At 44.4% G+C, this 18,404-nt stretch overlaps 2 protein-coding genes across 2 annotated transcripts in view; one reads left to right on the top strand and one right to left on the bottom strand.

Annotated features, from left to right (window-relative positions):
• The window catches only part of COL19A1 (collagen type XIX alpha 1 chain), a 417,733-nt gene extending 414,328 nt beyond the window's left edge, over nt 1-3,405 (top strand). Inside the window, exons 49-50 of the mRNA XM_043439611.1 lie at nt 35-112; nt 285-3,405. Coding sequence (XP_043295546.1) covers nt 35-112; nt 285-412 — 206 coding nt within the window. The 3' untranslated portion in view covers nt 413-3,405. The remainder of the gene's footprint in view (nt 1-34; nt 113-284) is intronic.
• A 5,871-nt stretch (nt 3,406-9,276) lies between these two features.
• Nucleotides 9,277-18,404, bottom strand: part of COL9A1 (collagen type IX alpha 1 chain) — a 90,351-nt gene continuing 81,223 nt past the window's right edge. Inside the window, exons 37-38 of the mRNA XM_043439001.1 lie at nt 17,711-17,788; nt 9,277-10,190 (exon numbers count right to left, since the gene is read on the bottom strand). Coding sequence (XP_043294936.1) covers nt 10,003-10,190; nt 17,711-17,788 — 266 coding nt within the window. The 3' untranslated portion in view covers nt 9,277-10,002. The remainder of the gene's footprint in view (nt 10,191-17,710; nt 17,789-18,404) is intronic.

The following is an 18,404-nucleotide window of genomic DNA, read 5'->3' as shown; positions in this document are numbered from 1 at the left end:
CTTTTTTGTCTCTCTTTGTTTATCTCCTCCTTAGGCTACCGAGGACAGAAGGGAGAAAGGGGGGAACCGGGAATTGGGCTTCCAGGGAGCCCAGGTCTTCCTGGGACTTCAGGTAATAGTGATATTATCTTTGCAACATGAGCCAGCCTCCAAAAATAGGAGCCACACCTGCCCCCTGTGGCCCTTTGGTGTCGCTCCAGTTGACATTGCATGACTCGTGTCGGTTGGAGGGAGGGAGGAAGATCTATATTCCTGCATTCTGATGGGGTCTTTTATTTCATTAGCTCCGGGCTTGCCAGGCTCACCAGGTGCCCCAGGGCCCCAGGGCCCCCCAGGACCTAGTGGAAGATGTAACCCAGAAGACTGCCTGTATCCCGTCTCACACGCCCGACAGCGAACCGGTGGGAAGTAACCACACCCGAGGAAGACTCAACGCCAGTCACCTCTCCTTGCTGTTGGAGCTTTCTCAATACTGTCAGACCCTCATGATCGTGGGTGACTTTTTTTATTTTTTTTGGTGTAGGCCAGACATTAAAAACAAAAATTGGAATCCTATTCCTATAGTAACTGCGATATCAGCCTTTTTAGAATTTTTTCCAAATTCATTCCATATGTCTTGCTTCACCATTATTATGATTTTTATTCAGGGTTTTCTATGAAATATGCAAGCACATCTTATCATTAGTTCTTCTTTAAGAGAAACTGATACCTTATGACTTAGTAGACTGATGGTGATGTACGTTTTGTAGTCTCATCAACCTGTATTTGGCCTTTCATTTCTGAATTTCAAAGTTTCAGACTTGTCTGGAAGTTTCCTCAGTATTTAAATTTGCTATCATTGCTGACAGTTTCATTAACTGTTTTGATATAGTGCATTGCTCCTGCTGAATGTTTTTGACTACTTTTATAGCTTAAGAATTCTTATACCATCCTTTATCCATTCTACTTATGTAGAGAAATAGACAGGCAATAAGACCTTCATAACTTAGATTCTGGAAGAAAACTCAGGAGGCTGTTTTATCAGGGAGCCCAAAATCCTACCAGAGCCAACTACTGAAATGATTTTGTTGATCCTGTGTAATGAGCTCCTGTCAAAGCAGTCCCACCAGCATGAGCGTGGCCTGCGTAAGAAGGAAGGAGCGAAGTCAAGGCCCAGCACTGTGGTCCCTTTGCTGAGTTTCTCATTTGGGAAACAGAAAGCTGATTTTTCTGGGAGGTGGCTGATGGTGAAGGCACCCAGCTGTCTTTGATACTTTCAAAGTTTAAAGGGCCTTGCAGAGTCTTTGGGCCCAAGTCCATTAGCCTTCTGACCTCATCACTCTCAGACGTGAAGAACCAGCCACCAGAACAAAGGATGGGGCTTCTAGCGACTGGAAAAGAAGCCTCCTTGTGCTAGATGAGCGTGTGGTATCCACAGATGCATATCAACAAGCTGAAGCCTGGAAGCTGTAGGAAGAAGGATGCTTCTCAGAAGCTGCAGCAGGGCCGTGAAGGGAATCCATGAGACCGAGCAAGAGTCCGCGCCCTTCAGGGGCATAGACACTGCCCAGACCGCATCCCTGACCGGGAGCGGAAACGTGTGACGGCCAGCGGGCAGCTGAATGGTAGTTTCATGGCCTGGCCGTACATTGTTTTGAGAAACTGTTGGTTGAAAACGATGTCCTGGAACCCTGGGCAGGAAGATGTTGTTGAAATCTGAGTGGTGGGTCCTAGGGATGCCGAGAGTGTGCACCCCGCCAGCCACCGCCCCGCCACAGACATCTGCCATTGGGGCAGACTGTGAAAAGCTGTGAGCACGGTCTGTGGGCAGCGTGCCTCCATGGAGGCAGCTTTGTTCAGATGTACCCGGGTTTAAACAGGTTTTCATTGTAGTTGGATGAACTGATGGTCAGGTACTATCTACGTGGCTGTGCATATGTACAACCTTTTTGTTATTTCATGTTGAATGATGCTGTATATTTCACTTCCAAGTTTATTTATTTTCATTTCCAAGGTCATTTTATTTATTTCAAGTGTTGTTAATTTTAAATTTATTTTCTCTTTCATTTTCTTTCCTGTGCAATACCTCCAATGGTGCTGTGTTTTACACTGACACAATCAGAATATACATATACATTTTCTTAGTAAAATGATCATTTATCCCCACAAAATGTACAGAGGTCTAAAATCTGGTGCTATGTGTATATCTTGAGCTTTTAATTTGTGGAGCTTTAATTTGCTGAATTTTCTGAAAGCTTACAAACTCCTCTGCCACTTGTTAATTTACTTGAATTTGTCATAAAGCTGAAAACATTTTTTATGTTTTCAAAGATTATTTTTTAATATTAATTGTTTACTTATTCTTTTGCTTCTTTGTTAATTCAGAAGTATTTATTTGGGCATTTAACTGCTTTCATGAACTTTTTTGTCAATGGTGATCAATGCATTGTTTTCTTGGAGTCTACCCTTTCACAGACGCAAGAAGACTCAGTTCATTTTCTTGTTTTATAAATTCTGCCCATTTTGATTCCAGAGAATATTTCATGTGTCCTTTCTACAAATTAAGTATTTCTGAACCTTTCTTTTTCTAAATGCCATCAATGCTGGACTGGTTTATTCCTGTTTCAAGGGTCTGGATTTAGTCAGGTGATTCGAGGAATTGATGCCAATTATAAACTCGAGTTGTCACAGTGACTCAGGCCCTTTCTAAACAACTGGCATGTGTGATTCAATCCTACTTGGGCATAACCAGAGGAAAGGGCTGCGTCACATGGAATGAACCTCTGCTTGGCTGCCCGTGCAGGAGATGCAGCGAACAGCAGCAAGAAGGGCTACACCCGGCAAACACAGCACCAGTAAAGTGAAGACCTGGCAGTTGCCTGATTCTTTTAACAAAAAGAAAGTGAATAATTAAGGCCCCAAACAGGGCATGAAGACTTCCCCTAACTGCCTTGGTGGTGGCCAGTTCTCTTGTTTCGTTTTGTTCCATTCCAGAACCTTTGTTCACTTCCAGATCTGCAGAAGTCAGCAGTGTCCACAGCAGAGAAGAAGAATGACCACATTTCATGAGTTATCTCTTGTCTGGACTCCACACAACATAGTATGTTTGAATACAAAGTAATTGCAGCCCATGATGGAAACAGGCTTCCCATGTAGCAGGAGTGATGAAGAACCTGCCTGCTAATGCAGGAGATACAAGAGATGCAGGTTCAATCCCTGGGTCGGGAAGATCCCCTGGAGGAGGGCATGGCAACCCACTCCAGCATTCTTGCCTGGAGAATCCCATGGACAGAGGAGCCTGGCGGGCTGCAGTCCACAGGGTCACAAAGAGTCAGATACGACTGAAGCCACTTAGCATGCACAAACATGATGGCAATTAAAAGGTGTGTGTTTGCCCTATAGAAGTATGTTTGAATCAGCTAACACTGTCAGATAGAAATCCTTCTATGCAAAGAACAAGATTTGACTTCAATTAATATTTATGGCCTCTAGACTCTAAAGAAAAAGGAAGAATAATTCATGACTTTGTTTATTCTTCTCTTCTGCTGAAGACATTAACCATTTTTTCATAACCAAAACAGAAACACAGCCAGTCTTAACCTTTGAAATTTTTCACCTTGTTATCAAAGTTTAATTTAATCAATGACTTTAAAGTATTGATAATCCCATATGCTTATTTCTTTGTTTCATAGCATTGTTGAAACTTTAAAAATTTAGACACTTTTATGATAGAGCATCAGTAATTATCTTAAGATATGTTATCTGTAAAAGATGTCATTTGATGTTTGGATTATAAAATAATTTATGAGTATGTTTTAGGAGTTAAACAAGATTGAGCGGTTCTGCAGTCTTTCTCCACTGTAGAGAACCTTTGATATATCACCTCTTGTCCACCAGATGGTGTCTTAAGCAATTTGTATCAGAAGAATTGAACAGACTTGCAGAAATACAAAAGGCTAGAAATAGCTGAGTAGACAACTCCACCAAAACCTTTGCTTTTGCATTTACTCTTTTTTACTTTTGTAAATAATTTCTTGTTATGTTTTGTTATTTTCTTTTATTTATGTTTTCCTCACTTTAATATCTTTATGAAGCAGGCACAATAATCTTTGATTTGTTGGCTGTTTCAGTTTTATTTCATAAGTATATTTATATGGCTAGCTAACTAGCAAATTTACTATTTGTAACTTCAGTTTGTACACTACCCTTGTATTTTAGTGATTAACAGGAAAACACTTGAGTAATCATCTTACCTATTAAAGAGGATAGAAAGTCTCTTTTGGCAAATAAAAAGAATTTAGCTTATCACAAGAAGTAGACCATTTATAGAATTAGACAATGTCCAAACCTTCATATTGCTCAAAGTACTTAAAAGTTTACAATTAGATTTGTATAATTATATTTTTTTAGAAATGTATCACTATTTACAAAAGTAAGATAAGAAAGACTATTTTTCAAAATACCATTTAAACTTTAATAACATTGGCGATAATATCCTAACATTGAGAATTTCCAAGTTAAGTTATATGCCTAAGGTTTTTCCAGTGAAGTCTCAGAGTAGTTTTGCAGATTTGTTCATTGCTCTTGTTTTAAATTATTTTTCACATTTGCCCGTGTCCACCTCCTTCAGACACACAAGTGTTTAATGTCATTGTTCCCCAGTGTCCATTCTTAAACGCTAGTGTGGAGACTTGGACCCCCTGTTATAGCCCTCTCTCATAGCTTACACAGCCTTCCAAGAGGGAGAGACAGAGACCGAATTGAATTTTTGTCTTTTATGCCTATTACTTCAAATTGACTCAGCCCACTGAATTGTTATTCACTCATTAGTTGACTGGTAAAAGTAGCATTCATGACATGAAACATGTTTAACTACTGGGAGTCTCAGGAAATAAGACAGATTAATGACCTCAGTCTTGTGTGGTGTGACTGGAGCAATACCCCAAACACTTCACCCAGCAAAATTGTGTCAGAGTAACTGCTCAAGTTAGTTAAATTGAATGAAGAACCAGGTGAACACAGAGAAAACTCATCCAGAGGAGCAGACCCAGAATAGCAAAAATTTACCTCAAAGATAGGGCAGGCTTATAAAACCAAGCTAAGAAAAATCTAAATGGAAAAAGGTGCCGTGTTCAGAGCCAATAGGCTTCCCTGATAGCTCAGTTAGTAAAAAAATCCACCTGCAAATGTAGGAGACCCCGGTTCGATTCGTGCACCCAAAAGATCCCCTGGAGAAGAGATAGGCTACCCACTCCAGTATCCTTGGGCTTCCCTTGGGGCCATGAGGGAGACCTGGGTTCGATCCCTGGGTTGGGAAGATCCTCTGGAGAAGGGAAAAGCTACCCACTCCAGTATTCTGGCCTGGAGAATCCCCTCGACTGTATAGTCCATGGTGTTGCAAAGAGTTGGACACAGCTGGGCAACTTTCACTTTCAGGGCCAATAGTGAGTGATATAGGTTACAACTCCAGGAGTTAGCTACTTGCTTCATGAATTTGTCAAAAGAGAATACTAATAAAGGAGAGATTTCACTAAATTTGGGGGTAGTTCAGTAAGATTTGAGTTTATCAGAAGAGTGTATGTCGCCTGACAAGGATAAGCATATGGGTGTAAAGATGCTAATTGCATCACAGCATTTTATTTTGCTCTTTTATTTAAAGTACATTTTAGGGATAAATATTTTTCAGTGTATTAATGTATTTAAATTCAGATTGTTTTATGACATACTTTTAAACTATTTATTTTTAAAATAAGACTTTGGGTGCATTTTTGTCCATTCTCTTTGTTCTCTATCTTACCTCATCAAGCTATGTAAGGTTTAATTCACATACTGCTGTTAAGTGGAATGGCGCTAGGTTTATGCTAAATCCCACGTGGTTATACTGCTTCGAGGAGTTGATTCCTGTATGTTTGTGTTGCATAATGAGTTTGTCACTTAGCAATAAAGGATTTGACCCTCGATCAGGGAGTTCTGAGGTGTGGTTGTTAGCAGCATCTCTTCTTTAGCTGGAGCTCCACATCTCAGCCCTGCTGACGGGTGTCCGCCACAGGAGGCTGCAGGCACACTCACTCCCAAGCGTGAGCCCACAGATGCCGAGCTTGCAGACTGGCCTGTTGTGGGGCTTATGTCAATACCATGCTCGTAATCACACTTTTGTTTGTCACATGAATCCACACGTAGCTTGTAAGAGTTACAGTCATAGCCCAGCTCAGTGGCAGCTCATAAAAAGCTTGGTCTGATGATTTTGGATGAGAATTAAAAGCAGAAACAGAGGATCCAGGCCTTTGTGACTTTGGTCACACATGGTGATCTCCTCAGTAAATCATGTGGGCTTGAGCAAGATGAGAAATGTCAGAGTTAACTTTTCTCAGAAACATAAGCTCTTCCATACTGAGTGATGGGCCATTAGGTTAAATACACAGCATGTCTCTTTAACAGAAATGAATCCCATCAAAACCTGCCCGTGGATTTAGATTCCTGCTTAGACTGGGAAATGATTTACAGAGTTCTTAACGATCCTCACCCTCAGGTCCGTCATGAAGAGTATAGTAATCATGTGCTCTCTCAGGGATAGTCTGAAGTCTTTTCACACAAAAATCTTCAACTTGGAGGCCAGAGACAAATCCAGACAAATCTTAAAGTTTCCTGGAGCCAGTTCCCATCATTTGCTTTCTCTGTAGGTATTCTTGGAAAATTTGGCATCAAGAGCGAGATGTGAAGGGATTGTTAAGGGGAAAATTAGCATGGATTCCCATTTATTAAGATTAAAAATAGGATCAGTCAGCATCCTCTTCCTGATAACCAGATACATTAAACTGTATGTATAATGTACCAACCAATGCATCATACTTCCTCTAGTTAGTTCTTTAAAGAGCGTTTGGGCATGTGTATCTACAGTCATATGTTCTTATGGTAAACCAATTCTGATTTAATATTTACTGAACCATATGAATTAATACTGCCATGTCCTGGATCAAAGCTCATTAACAAAGACTCAGTACATAACTGAAAAGTATCAATTTTACTCTAGAAAAAAAAAAAAAAGAGAGAGACTTGACCTATATTTATTGAACACAAATGTTCTTTTTTCTGAAAAGATATTTTAAATAATTTACATCCATTCCCTGTTTGTAAACAGCAGGATTACTTGTTGGCAAGTGTTTTTCTTAATATTGCTTTTTCACACCTTTTGCCAGGGCTCCCAGAAAATGTTTAAAAACCATTTTCCTGATATTTAGTGTGACTGTATGTATTTCTAGTGATCTTCCCCTGTATTAGTTTATTTTTAAACTCAGACATGTTAATTATCAGAGAAGCTGTAAGAGCCAAAAAAAATAAAGAATACAGAGATTTATCTTCTAAAGCAGGGATTTACATTAAGCTTATTTCAGGTTGCAAGTAAATCAGATTTTACTTACGATGTTTAAGGATAGCAATATTCATGTAGTTAGCTTGAAATAGTGTGTCCATAAATAGTAAAATCAATCATGAAACTGATACGACTACTCATTCATCCCCTTCTGCTAGACAAAGTCAATTATCCCAGACTGTGCCGGGGAATTTATGTGCTCAGTCACCAGGAAGTGATTTCCAAGGTTCTTACCCAACCTGTCAAATCTGTGGGATGGGAAGCAGGTCACAGTGTCACAGACACACTGGCTTAGAATTAGATCTTCAGCCCTTGAGTGAGTAACACACACGTCTCTAACCACCTGTAATTACCCCCACACTCTTCTCAGCAACTCGGACACCTTCCAACTTCCCCGAGGTCTGGAGGATTTCTGTTTTGCTGAAGAGAGAGATTTGGTCTAATTCAGGATTTATCAACATTCTTTCATGGAGAGGATCAGTGAGATGCTTTTCTTTGCGACTTCTCGGTCAAGTCTATACTGCTTCTGGAAACTGTTTCTGAGCTGGATTGACGATGGATTACTCCCACCGTTGGGACGTGCTCATTTCACACAATCTCTTTGTAAGCAGTGGTTCCAGTCTGCTGTGTGTATGGAGCTTGCTGTCCAGCCTTTTGTATATCAAATTTGTAGAAGAGTTGATTCAACTTTTCCTTGAAATTTTATTTTTTTTTAATTTTCTTATGAATCTGATAAACCTATTTATCAGAACTGCAAAACATATTTATTTGTTTATCTCATTTTTCTTTTATTGTATCTGACTGTGTATCTGACTCCAGTTAAAATAAAACCACCTTGGTGAAAATAAAGATGATTTCTTGGCATTTATTGGATTACATGTCACAGCACCTGAAAAGGTTTGCCATTCATGTGGAGCCCATGTAAGTAGTTATGACCGATGTCTCTGTCTGCAAAGATGGTCTCTTCCCCAAGGAGGAGGGCCATCCTCCCCGGCGTGCAGGTGGCGCTGACTATGCGGCCCAGCTGGAATCGTTCCCCTGCAGAGAACCCACACCAGGAGCCCCGGACTCGAGGCTGTGAGCGGCTTCACAGAAACCCAAACACGTGTTACCCACTGACTGATTTAACCAAACGACTGGGGCTAAGGTTTTAAAATGCTGAGAGCCCAGCTGAGGGAAGAAATGCGTCACCAATGAGGTGAGGCGTCACCCCTATCAGGGCTCACTCCCCTTGACTTGAGAGAACGGAGTTCCATAAACAGAGAAGATCCTGACTGGCGCGCTCTGCTACGCCTGGGACAGGCGTTCATGTGCCCTGTGACACAGAACGGCTATGTTACGACTGGCCGACAGTTAATGCGGGCCAGGGTGATTATGTAGATAGTAATGGCGTGCTTGCATGGCCAGGCAATACCTATCTTTTTGATAAGAATACAGTGCTTTAGCTGAGCTGCCTTTATACAGTTTATAAGAAAAAAGAGCACAACATAAATCATTTGTGCAGTGAAGCTCTAAACAGGCCAACACTGAAATGAAGGCAGCACTTTCTCTCCTAGGAGCCAAGCAAGGCTAGACTTGCGGGCCCGTGCAATCTGCCACAGCATGCAAGCAGATTGGTGCAAGTGCATTTGTACATTTTTCTGGAGGATGAGTTCATAACTTTCATTTCATTTCTAAAAGGTCCATGAAACCTCCTCTACCGCCCCCTGCAACCCGCCACACTCCCCCCGCCCCATACACATACATATAAAGAACTCCGTCACACGGCCACAGCCTCTGGGGAGCAGTAAGGGCTTTTTAATTTCTCTGTAGAACAAAGCACCAACATTATCAACACAGGCCTACAGAAATGCCAGTATTTAAAAAGCTTTACATATCTGAACAACTGTAAGTGACTTCTTTTCATTGAACACAGCTCTAAAAAAACATGCAAGAGAGTAATAAACCATATTTATTGCTTCTTTGGTACAACCAGAGACGTGACCTCAAACCTTGAAAATAAATAATCTCATCAATAAAACTACTGAATGGTCGGGTATTAAGATTCTTTCTTTGCTTTCACATGGACGAGCCCCAAATACGAATGGGTTGGATACAGTACAGTTCAGCAGAAAGGCAAGCTGACGCTGAGAACCCCACGGGTGTAAGGCAACCACCCCAAGTGGCCAGCAGCTGCGGAGTCCCCAGGAGCACAGTGATGGGGATCTAAGCACCAATTCTGTGGACAGGAGTGGGGCTGCTGCTTAACTAGTCTGGTAAATCCTTGCAGAGCTGAAACGAGCGTCTGAGAACACGTGCTCACTCCAAAATGGAAATAACTACTGCAACTGAGGTAAACCAAACAGCGGTCTCTGTTTATTGGCACAGCGGCCCGTGACGTACCCCACACTGATTGCACACACGAGTTCAAGGCCCTGGGGACGGGACTGCCGAGTCACTCAAAGGGAGCGGTGTCGTCTGTCTGTCTGTCTGTCTGATCCACTGCTCTGTGGCTCCCCTCAAAGAGAAAGGAGAGAGGATTTGCGGAATAGCACCATTGTCCTAAACCTGACGGTCAGGTGGGATTTCTAGGGTACCGGTGAAGGGGGGTGTTGCTCCCCCAGGCGCCTTCCTCAGGCGTGGTTTCCACCGACAGCCGCGTGGCACCAAGCCCTTCACTGGCTGGGCCCTTTGGTGTTGAACGCCCGCTGGCCGGCCTGCATGGTGCAGGACGCCGGCTCACAGAAACCAGGCGGGCCCGGGGGGCCCGGGGGGCCGGGCACACCGGGGATGCCCGCCGGCCCTGGGGGGCCTCGCTCGCCGTCCCGGCCGTTCCTCCCGTAGCTGGCAGGACCCGGGTCACCTGAAACACACAGAAGGCACGCTTGTGAGCAGGAGACCCACAGACCCAGACGCGGAAGGCACGGGCCCCTCGCCGGCCCGGCAGCGTGTGTGGGGGCCTGGAGACACGCTTTTACAAACGACAGCATGGCCAAACTAGATCTGGGTGCTGACAGGATCCCTTCACGGCAGTTGGGTCGCTGCAAAATTAAAAGTGTTAGGAGACCCCGGGATCTCTCATCCCCCTCCCAACTGCCGGATACAGCTGCCTCTCCACACAGACGTCTGCTGAGCCTGGGAACAGGCCGACTCAGATGCCAAACACACCTGGATCTCAATTTGTTAATAATTCATCGATACAGTTTGTACTTATTACATAAGGAAATTACAATATGTTGGACCCAGTGGGTTAAACAATTATTCCATCATCATATGTATATAATTATTAAAATGAATTTCACCTGATTCTGACTTTTTTAACTTGGTTACTAGCAGATTTAAAAATCATACATGCCAACACGCGTTTGCACCTCACACTGTATTTCTTCAGACCATGCTCCGGTAGCAGCTGCCCTTCTTATAGCGGGTGATCAATTTCCAGGCAGGGAGACATGCCCCTCGGTGGCTGGAAGATGCAGACAGGTGGCTGGAAAGCCTAGCTCTGCCGTACAGGTCGTGTGACATCAGCAAGTCACTCATTGCCCCGTCTCCTCATCCACAAGGTGGATGATGCCTGCCTTAGAACTGAATTCTCTGCCTGAGTGCACCCGATGAGTGACTATTAGAATATTATTGCTTCGTGTCTCTCAGACGACTGTGCAATGCACCCCACAAAGCTCCCTGAAACCCTTCTCATCAGAGCTTTACCCCAACAGGAACTGCACAGTGCCCTAAGCTCTTGGGGGGCATTTCTTTCTTTTGTCAAGTCCAAAGATTGTTTGGTAAATCCATGAACCAGTGAGGCATGGAGTCACTGACCCCATAACAAAGAGACGCATTTCTGTGAACATTTCATTGCACCAGCATGCTGGCACACGATGCCTGCAAAGGTGGTGATACCAGAGGCGTGTAAAAGGAATCCTGTGTGCCAGGATAACACAGTGTTTACAGAGATCCTCCCTTGGGTCCAGGCTTCCCTGGTGGTTCAGATGGTAAAGAATCTGCCTGCGATGCAGGAGATGCAGGATTGATCCCTGCGTTGGGAAGATGTCCTGGTGAAGGGCATGGCAACCCACTCCAGTATTCTTGGCTGTAGAATCCCAGGGACAGAGGAGCCTGGCAGGTCGCATGGGGTCACAGAGAGTCGGACACGACTAAGCGACTAACACTTTCATTTCTCCTCATGTCCACGGTCTTAACTTGGCTATTAAGCCAAAAGCTGAAAACAAAATCTATACGTTCAATTGTATTCACTTAGATTTAGTTCCTTTCCCTGTTTCTCAGCAGTTTTTAGTTTTCTGTCCCTATTTTCAGTTCAGTTCAGTCGCTCAGTTGTGTCCGACTCTTTGCGACCCCATGAACCGCAGCATGCCAGGCCTCCCTGTCCATCACCAACTCCCGGAGTCCACCTAAACCCACGTCCACTGAGTCGGTGATGCCATCCAACCATCTCATCCAGTCATCCCCTTATCCTCCTGCCCCCAATCCCTCCCTGCATCAGGATCTTTTCCAACGAGTCAACTCTTCTCATGAGGTGGCCAAAGTATTGGAGTTTCAGCCTCAACATCAGTCCTTTCAATGAATACCCAGGACTGATCTCCTTTAGGATGGACTGGTTGGATCTCCTTGCAGTCCAAGGGACTCTCAGGAGTCTTCTCCAACATCACAGTTCAAAAGCTTCAATTTTTCGGCTCTCAGCTTTCTTCACAGTCCAACTCTCACATCCATACATGACCACTGGAAAAGCCATAGCCTTGACTAGATGGACCTTTGTTGGCAAAGTAATGTCTCTGCTTTTTAATATGCTATCTAGGTTGGTCATAACTTTCCTTCCAAGGAGTAAGCATCTTTTAATTTCATGGCTGCAATCACCATCTGCAGTGATTTTGGAGCCCAGAAAAAGCTTATTTATCCCATTTGCCTTCTGTTGGTCTTGTTGCAGTGATCTGGTATTTTTTAGCTGCCTTATTACACAGCCCAAAACTTTTAGAAGGAAACTACACTAGAGACACTGCTTTACACGTAACATTCTCCCCATTATACTTACTATTAGGTCCACAAAAAGCCAGATTACAGGACAAAATATAGTGAAGCTTTAAGAGAATAATTATCTCTGACTCTATACATCTCAAGGTTGTAGACAAGCAGATATAAGTAATTTCCCTTCATTTATTTCATAAGCCTTCATTTGACTACAAGTGACGAAGCAGGTAATTCAGTGTTCCCCTCTCAAGACAAGGTCTACCCCGAACCCACAGGGCCTGTTGACAAGGCTTTAGCAGAACCCTGCCTTTAAGCAGAGCCTGTTCAGATTTCCTGGCATGGAGACAGTTAAAGATCCGGTGGAGAGGGGGGTGGGAGGGGGGATCGGGATGGGGAATACATGTAAATTCATGGCTGATTCATGCCAGTGTCTGACAAAAACGACTACAATATTGTAAAGTAATTAGCCTCCAACTAATAAAAATAAACGAAAAAAAAAAAGGTTCAGTTAGTCTTTTAAGGCTTAAAAAGAGAGGCCAGATATAAATGCCTTTAAGTGGTCAGGCTGGACGAACGGCAGCCCATGAGCCCGCGCCGGGCTGTGAACAGTGCGGTCAGGACACAGCCTGCCCGCTGTCTGCACGCGGCCCTGGCAGCCGGCACTACGCGAGCACAGGTCCGGGCTGCGGCAGAAGCCTCTGGCCCTCGGGGCTCAGAAAGCACGGTCCTGCAGCAGGGGAAGCCGAGGGCGGGAAAGGAAGAGAGTGCACGGACATACAGCGCAAAACAGCCAGCCGGCAGGGGCTGCCTATCGCACAGGAGCTCAGCGGCTGCCCCGTGATGGCCTGGAGGAGGAGGGGAGGAGGGCAGGACGGTTCACGAGCGAGGGGGTATCTGTATACTTAGGTGTGTACGCTTACGCATGTATGCATATATACGCATGCCGTTGTTGTATGGCAGAAACCTCTTTTCAACTCATGGGGAAGAGAAAGCACGAATCGAAATTGCTCCCACTCTGCTTTGCCTGCCTCATGGGTGTCTGAGCTACACTAACAGCCTAATAATTAGAGTTTTCTGAAATTTCAAGGACCTAGAAAATGTTCCTGTCAAACCTTAATGATTTCTAAAAATGAATGTGTCATCCCCTGCACTGACACTAGAGGGCAGTCGTGTTACACGGACAGAGGCCCAGCCTCTCGGCCCTCATAACACCTGCAGTGCATTAAAAGGGACTAAGACGCAGGCGGAGGAGGCAATGGCACCCCACTCCAGTCCTCTTGCCTGGAAAACCCCATGGACGGAGGAGCCTGGTGGGCTGCAGCCCATGGTGTCGTGAAGAGTCGGGCACGACTGAGCGACTTCACTTTCACTTTTCACTTTTACGCATTGGAGAAGGAATGGCAACCCACTCCAGTGTTCTTGCCTGGAGAATCCCAGGGAGGGAGGAGCCGGGTGGGCTGCAGTCAGTAGGGATGCACAGAGTCAGATGTGACTGAAGCGACTTAGAAAGCATAGACACAGACTTAAGCCTAAAGCGAGGGTGCCTTTCTGTCTGGGCACTTCACTCAGGATCCACAGGCAAAGCTCATCTCTCTGCAAATCTTGAAGAAGAAGCCTGGTGCCATAAGCGCGAGTCAGTGTAACGTCCGGGTCACGTTCACACACAACCATCATTTAAGATCCTCGTTCTCCCAGCACGTTTAGATACACAAAGAAGAGGTCAGGACCCACTCTTAAATATCTTTCCTTCAGATCCCCAGGATGCGAAGCAACTGGTCCCCAGTGGACAAGTGCAGTGGCAACAGGCAAAGAGTTCCTGGTGAAGGCACACTCACCAAAGGTCTCTGTGAAGAGACAGACACGGGAGAGGTGGGGCCAGGGGGCAAGGTCTACGGTCCCAGAGGCCTTGCTCAGGGTGGTCCCCGCAGCTCTGGGACAGGGGCAGAAAAGAAAATGTGCCAAAGTCAGCGGCCAGAATGGCGAGACTGACTCAGCACACACCTGGACCACACACACATCACTCTGTCCACAGCGAGAACCTGGACACGTGAATGTCAGCCTTGTCACTTACTAACCAACTGAGAGATCTTCGTCGAGGCCCGTGACCTTCGCGAGTCTGTATTTCCTCAAGCATAAAAGGAGGAATAATAATAACTAAAGTCACAGAACTGTTGCCATAAGCCAGGTGCTATACTAAGTGCTTTCCAGGTATTAACACGTTTTTCCACAGACCCTCCTACGTGAGGAGGGTCTTCCCATGCCCGGGAAGCCTGGCTCCACAGCCCGCCCCCTTACACACCTGCCCTGCCCACCTCTGGCTGTGAGATGCAAACTGGACGATCTGTGTCCGCCTTTAGACAACAGGGCACTACAGCCAAGATGACATCCCCTGCAATTGTCATGATAAGAACCCAAGGTCTGTATCAGACGAGGACCATCACATCCCCAAGGGGCATGCAATACTTCACAGTGAACACGCTGAGAGGAGGGCGGACAGCGAAAGCAGTCGAGAAAGAGCAGAGCCATTCTGACAACTGACAGATAATGAAGGTATTGCATTTCTTCCAATACATCAGCTATGTCAGCCCCAAGAAGAATGGCCAAACGCTCTTCTTTCCGTTTAGAAGGACCCGAGTCCCAGATTCAACAACAGGTCGCAGAACATCCTATTCTGCTGGTTCTCTCCTTTGGTTAGATGTGTGTTTATCTACAAGGCTCCAGACAAGTCCGGAACACAGCCCTGGTGAAGGCTCCCCTGGGTCCTAAAGTCCTCCTACTGTCGGGACTGTGCGAGACCAGAAAGAAAGTTCCTACCCACACTCCAAGCTCTCCCAAGGATATTTAAAGTGACCCAGCTACTTGGTGACATGATTTCCTGGGACCAGCGCTTTGCACTTCCGATCTGGAGTCACAGTGATTCAGCAGACGGAGGGTCTGAGGCGTTCGGGGCGGCGCTGACAGAAGTTCGAGATAAAGTCACAAAGGCTGAGCCAGGGTCCAGCTCTGCACTTGATCCACTTTGAAATGCAAAAGTGCATTTGTTACATTAATAACAGTTCTCATAACCGGCATTTCTGGAGCATCCACTACAGCCAGAAACTGTCCTAGGCGCCTTTCATGGATTGCTTTTTCTTTAATTCTCAGAATTAGCTCTCTAGGAGATGGGATTATTGATTACTATCACTTTTTTTTAAGTGGGGACACTGAGGCACAGAACCAGTCAGGAACTAGCCCAACGCCATAAAGCTCAGATGTAACAGTCAAGGTGTAAAGCCAGATATCTGAATTACAGAGCCCACACTCCCAAGGGCCCACTCTCAGAGGACTCGATTTAGAGGCAGAATGGCCCCCAAATCTCTTGTTCAGGGACTTGATGGATTTAGGAAACTGTTACCTGAGTATGTTTAGGCATAGACACGGGGATATGAGCCAACCCAAAACCAAGGCCCCAGCTGGTGCTGACTGCATGCTTCAGAAAGTTAGCCTCGATTCTTTAAAGACTAATCTGTAACTCTGAGTTTGCCCGAAGTAATGCATCCTCAGCGAAAATGTAACTAAAGCACAGAAAAAGAAAGACCAGTGGAACCAGGAAGGGAGGGGTGAGGGCTGGAAAAATGCAGAAAGGAAATAGAAAAGGGCAGGTTTCAGAGTCCTGAACAAATCTGATTTTAACAAATCAGATTTAAGTCTTAACTCCAAGACTAAAATGCAATCATTTGCACAAGGAAGACCATCTGAGGGTCACATAGAGCTGCCAGGGATGATTTGCCCTACCTGACCACTTGCCCACACACGGGTAACTGGTGTCCCAGAAAGCAAACCCATGGAGCCCCTTCCAGGCCAAGCAAGGGTCCAGGGGCACCATGCAAGCTGCAGGTGAGGATAACACGCCCCCTTGGGACACGGGACACTACACAAATACAAGCTGGTCTCCATCTTTCTATTTTTAAACTCAAAACGGGATTTATCAACAGATTTTTTGAAAGCACAGTCACCAGATATGATAATGTATTTTTGGTAAATTGTGCCAATAGTACAAGCTGCTGATCCAGGAACTGCAATTTGTCAACAAAATGGGAGGAGAAATTGCCAGGATCTCCTTCAAATACATAGATAATTAGGTAAATTGTAATAATGTCACTTTATTAGCCTTCAAACATTCTATTCCTGCCACGGATACGGGAGACGAACCCTCAGTAAAGTCTGTTTTCCTTTTCTTTCTTCGAGACATCCATCGATGAATCCAGACTTTACTATTTATTAAAATCTTCTTCCCTGGGTCCCACTCAACTCCAGCCAGATTTTCTTTCCTTTTCTGATCACAAAGGCTTCCTTTTCCAATCACAAAAATTCATCAACTTGTGAAAACATCTTGACAGGCCCACCAATTACCATTTTAGAAAGGCAGCGTTTGAGCTATCTCCAAATGCATTCATATTTTTTAAAATCGTTTTAAATGAGAAAGTGATCACCAGGAGCAATGAAATGGATAATTAGAAAGCAATGATGTTTGGGGGCTGCAATTATAGCCATGATTGACTATGTAGGCCTCCAGCAGAATTAGAAAACGATCATTTCTTCGCTAGATTTCCCTCAACCAAGTTTTTCAGATCCACGGTGGGAGTGTGGGCCCCCTCCCCTGACTAGTCTCCCCAGGGACTTCAGGGGGCCTTCCTGATCCCTGGCCCTGAAGCATTCAGAGCATTTACTTGAGGCTCAGGCTATTCACGCTCTTTGCCTGAACTGGCTTGCAGCCCCCAGGAGGCCACTTCTGCACTTGGACTTGGCCGTCGCATCCAGTGGATTCACGTGGGGCAGCCTGGACTGTGGCCGCTCTCACACAGACACGACTGTGTCACCTCGGTCTACCCAACTGGGCTACGTTCTTGGAGTGACTTTTCCAAGTAGGAATGTGCAGGTTTATTTATTTTGGGATATGGGTTTCTGGAGGGTCTGGGTGTTTGAAGGAGAAGCTTTCAGAATAAAATTTCAGTTATTCCCTGTGCAACATGAATAGCTGAAAACTTGGATTCGTCTTCCTGTTGCTCTGACTTTTTAGTTAAAAAAAAAAGAAAAGGAAACTACCCCTGGGCTAGAAATGGACAGGACCCCATTCATCCAGAATTTTATAGCAATGCATTGTGGCTGGACCACAACAGCAATTTTTAAAGTATTTATTTAAGAAAGTAACATTTCAAGACATGTATTCTTCTCTCAAAGAATACAGACATGATTTACAGACTATTTAACTCTTCATTAAAGGTGGTCTTCAAAAATCGATGCTGGTCATTATTATCACATGATAAGCAGAGGTAATCAAAGAGCCATACTTTACAATGTGATCCAGTTCGGACCACCTGCTCGATACCACTTCCCACCTCATCCTGCCTTCATCCTTACCTGGGAGACCGGGAGCTCCTGGCAAACCTTTGGGACCTCTTCCTGGGGGACCACGATCCCCTCTTTCTCCTGCATCACCTGTGTGTCATTAAAGAAATGTTACTTTTCTATATGTCTATAAAAATGAACATAAAGCATAAACATAAATTCAACTTAAAGCAAAGCCCATATACAGAAACCAAAAAGTTATGACGTTGCCACAAACTAGGTCTTAATAAGTACATAGCGAGGCAAAAATCGAGTTAATTATAAGATATCTAAGGGGAAAAAATCAAATGATTGTATCGGTAGATGCTGACAAGCCATTGACACAACAATTCAATAAAGTAAGTACCAAGCTACTTCCCTAACATGATAAAGTCCATCTATCTCAACCTTGAAGCTGGCATAAAGCTTAACAAGAAACACAAGGAGCAGTTTCACTAAAGTCAGAACATTATTAATACAAACATGCCCACTTTATCACTCTTATTTGGTTTGAGCCATCCCTGCTTTCAGGTGACATGACTGTTTTTCTTAAACCCTAGAAAATCAACTCAAAATCTACTAAAGACGATAAGAGAATTCAGTACATAGCGAGGGACAAAATACATGGAAATCAGTATTTGTTATATATATAAACAACAGCCAGTTATACGATGCAGTGAGCAAAAATCTCATTTGTAATGATGACTAAATCATCAATAACTAGGAA

This window comes from Cervus canadensis, chromosome 20 (genome assembly GCF_019320065.1).
Source record: "Cervus canadensis isolate Bull #8, Minnesota chromosome 20, ASM1932006v1, whole genome shotgun sequence".
Taxonomy (NCBI): Eukaryota; Metazoa; Chordata; class Mammalia; order Artiodactyla; family Cervidae; genus Cervus; species Cervus canadensis.
This window is presented reverse-complemented; position numbering and strand designations above follow the sequence as displayed.